This window comes from Verticillium alfalfae, genomic scaffold (genome assembly GCF_000150825.1).
Source record: "Verticillium alfalfae VaMs.102 supercont1.9 genomic scaffold, whole genome shotgun sequence".
In the NCBI taxonomy this organism is placed as follows: Eukaryota; Fungi; Ascomycota; class Sordariomycetes; order Glomerellales; family Plectosphaerellaceae; genus Verticillium; species Verticillium alfalfae.
Window position 1 is genome coordinate 895,485 of NW_003315030.1, and position 1,689 is coordinate 897,173.

General features: G+C 57.8%; 1 protein-coding gene across 1 annotated transcript; it reads right to left on the bottom strand.

The window, feature by feature from the left end:
• Window positions 1–333: 333 nt before the first annotated feature.
• VDBG_07228 (predicted protein) lies at window positions 334–1,468 on the bottom strand (the record flags this gene model as incomplete). Its single annotated transcript, XM_003002611.1, has 4 exons — window positions 334–356; window positions 656–782; window positions 832–1,054; window positions 1,275–1,468. 4 exons carry the CDS (start codon window positions 1,466–1,468, stop codon window positions 334–336), a joined length of 567 nt encoding a protein of 188 aa, XP_003002657.1.
• Window positions 1,469–1,689: the final 221 nt, after the last annotated feature.

A 1,689-nucleotide genomic window follows, 5' to 3' on the forward strand; every position in this document is an offset into this window, starting at 1 on the left:
CGTCAGCATCGTCGAGCAGGAGCAGCAGGCGCCCTCCTCTTTCTCTCTTGTTCCCAGCATTGCTTTTACTGATACGTACCTTTCTTGCGCAGACCTGACCGACAGATTCCCGCCCCGTACCTGTCCGTACCTTACCTTATTACTTCCCTCACTTACCCACCACCCTACCTTGCCTAAGGTGCCATAATTCCACCAGCGTTTCCCCCTTCCACCCCTTCTCGAGAGAACACGCTGCTCTCTTCAAATCCTCGTCTCGCCCGTAAAAACCACTCCATGCCGCATGCCGCATGGCCACGGTGGTTCGCGCCAGGTTGTGCATACCGTTTCTTCCCTTCAGACCCTGCTTGGTAGACACCCTAAAAAATAAAAGTAGGAGGGGCCTGTGTCTATCCAGCCCCAGGTAAGCGCCAACCTGATCCGACATCTGTCCAGGCCCGACACCATCGCACCAGGTGCTCGTTGTCGTCTCCCTTGTCCCGATCCAGTCCTAACGCGCCCGAAAGCTGGAGTTTTAATTTTTTTTTTCCCTCTCTCCTACTTCCCAGGCGTTCTTTTCGGGCAAGCCAGACCTGATCGATTCAAATCTTCACATTTCGCGTTTGTCATTCTGTGCTCTGTTGCCAGCGACAGCGACAAAAAGACGAGAGCGACGTACGAACACCCTCAAAACGGAACCAGCCATCGGACACCCCCGGCACCTTGACTGACGGTTGACTTGACGTGCAACCGCAACGGACGGTCACCACGACCTGGGCCCTCGGAGTGCACGCCTTCTCCGCGACCTAAGACAAACGAATAGCCGGCCAGAGCCAGCAGAAAGCCATCACCTACCTCATCAGATTGTGGCAGCGGGAAGAAGATGGTACCCTCAACAGCCCCGCATGCCCCAGGGCGCACTGATGCGCTGAGCTCCCGAGCGTTGAGCCGTCCGTAAGGATCCAGACCCTGGGTTCCTTTCATTTCGACCCGACGCTGGACCCAGGTCTGGCCAGGGCCGACGCCCGGATTGTTCACCATGTCTCGTGGGCCACCACCCGCCGGCTGGCGCCAATGCCTACACCTTTGGCGACTTCGACTTCAACTCGCTCGTCACGGATGCTGTACGTTTGACCCCTCCACTTCTTCCGTCACCTCTCACCGTCCCGCCCGTCGTTTCACTCTTCAACCTTGGTCGGCTTTCCCAGGCACCGAACCGAACCCCCCCCCCTTGCCTGAGTCTCCCATCAACCTTTCCCATCTCTTCATTAGCTTGCCGTTCATCCTTCCAAACCCACATGCACAGCGCACCCCACGGTCCATTGCGACCGCACACTGCTACACTGACCCTGCGCGCCGCGCGACGCTGATCCTCACCCTTTGGTGGTACAGAGCCGTCTGACTCTGTTCTCTGCACCCCGCCCCAGAAAACGTCGCTGACCCGCCCCTCTCCAATGGAACAGATGGCAGATGACCCCAGCATGATGGCCATGCTGGGCGATAGCTCCATGTATGACAATTTCGACTCGATGGGCATGAATCTCGACAACCCACCCGACGACACATCCCTCGCCCAATTCAGCGTCCAGATGAACAATAACCAGGTCGCCGCCGCCGCCGCCATTGGACAGGCCATGCGCGACGGCAGCCCTATGTCACCACAGCAGAAGAATGCTCCAACTTCTTTTCCTTATCAGCAGAGGATCACCAGGG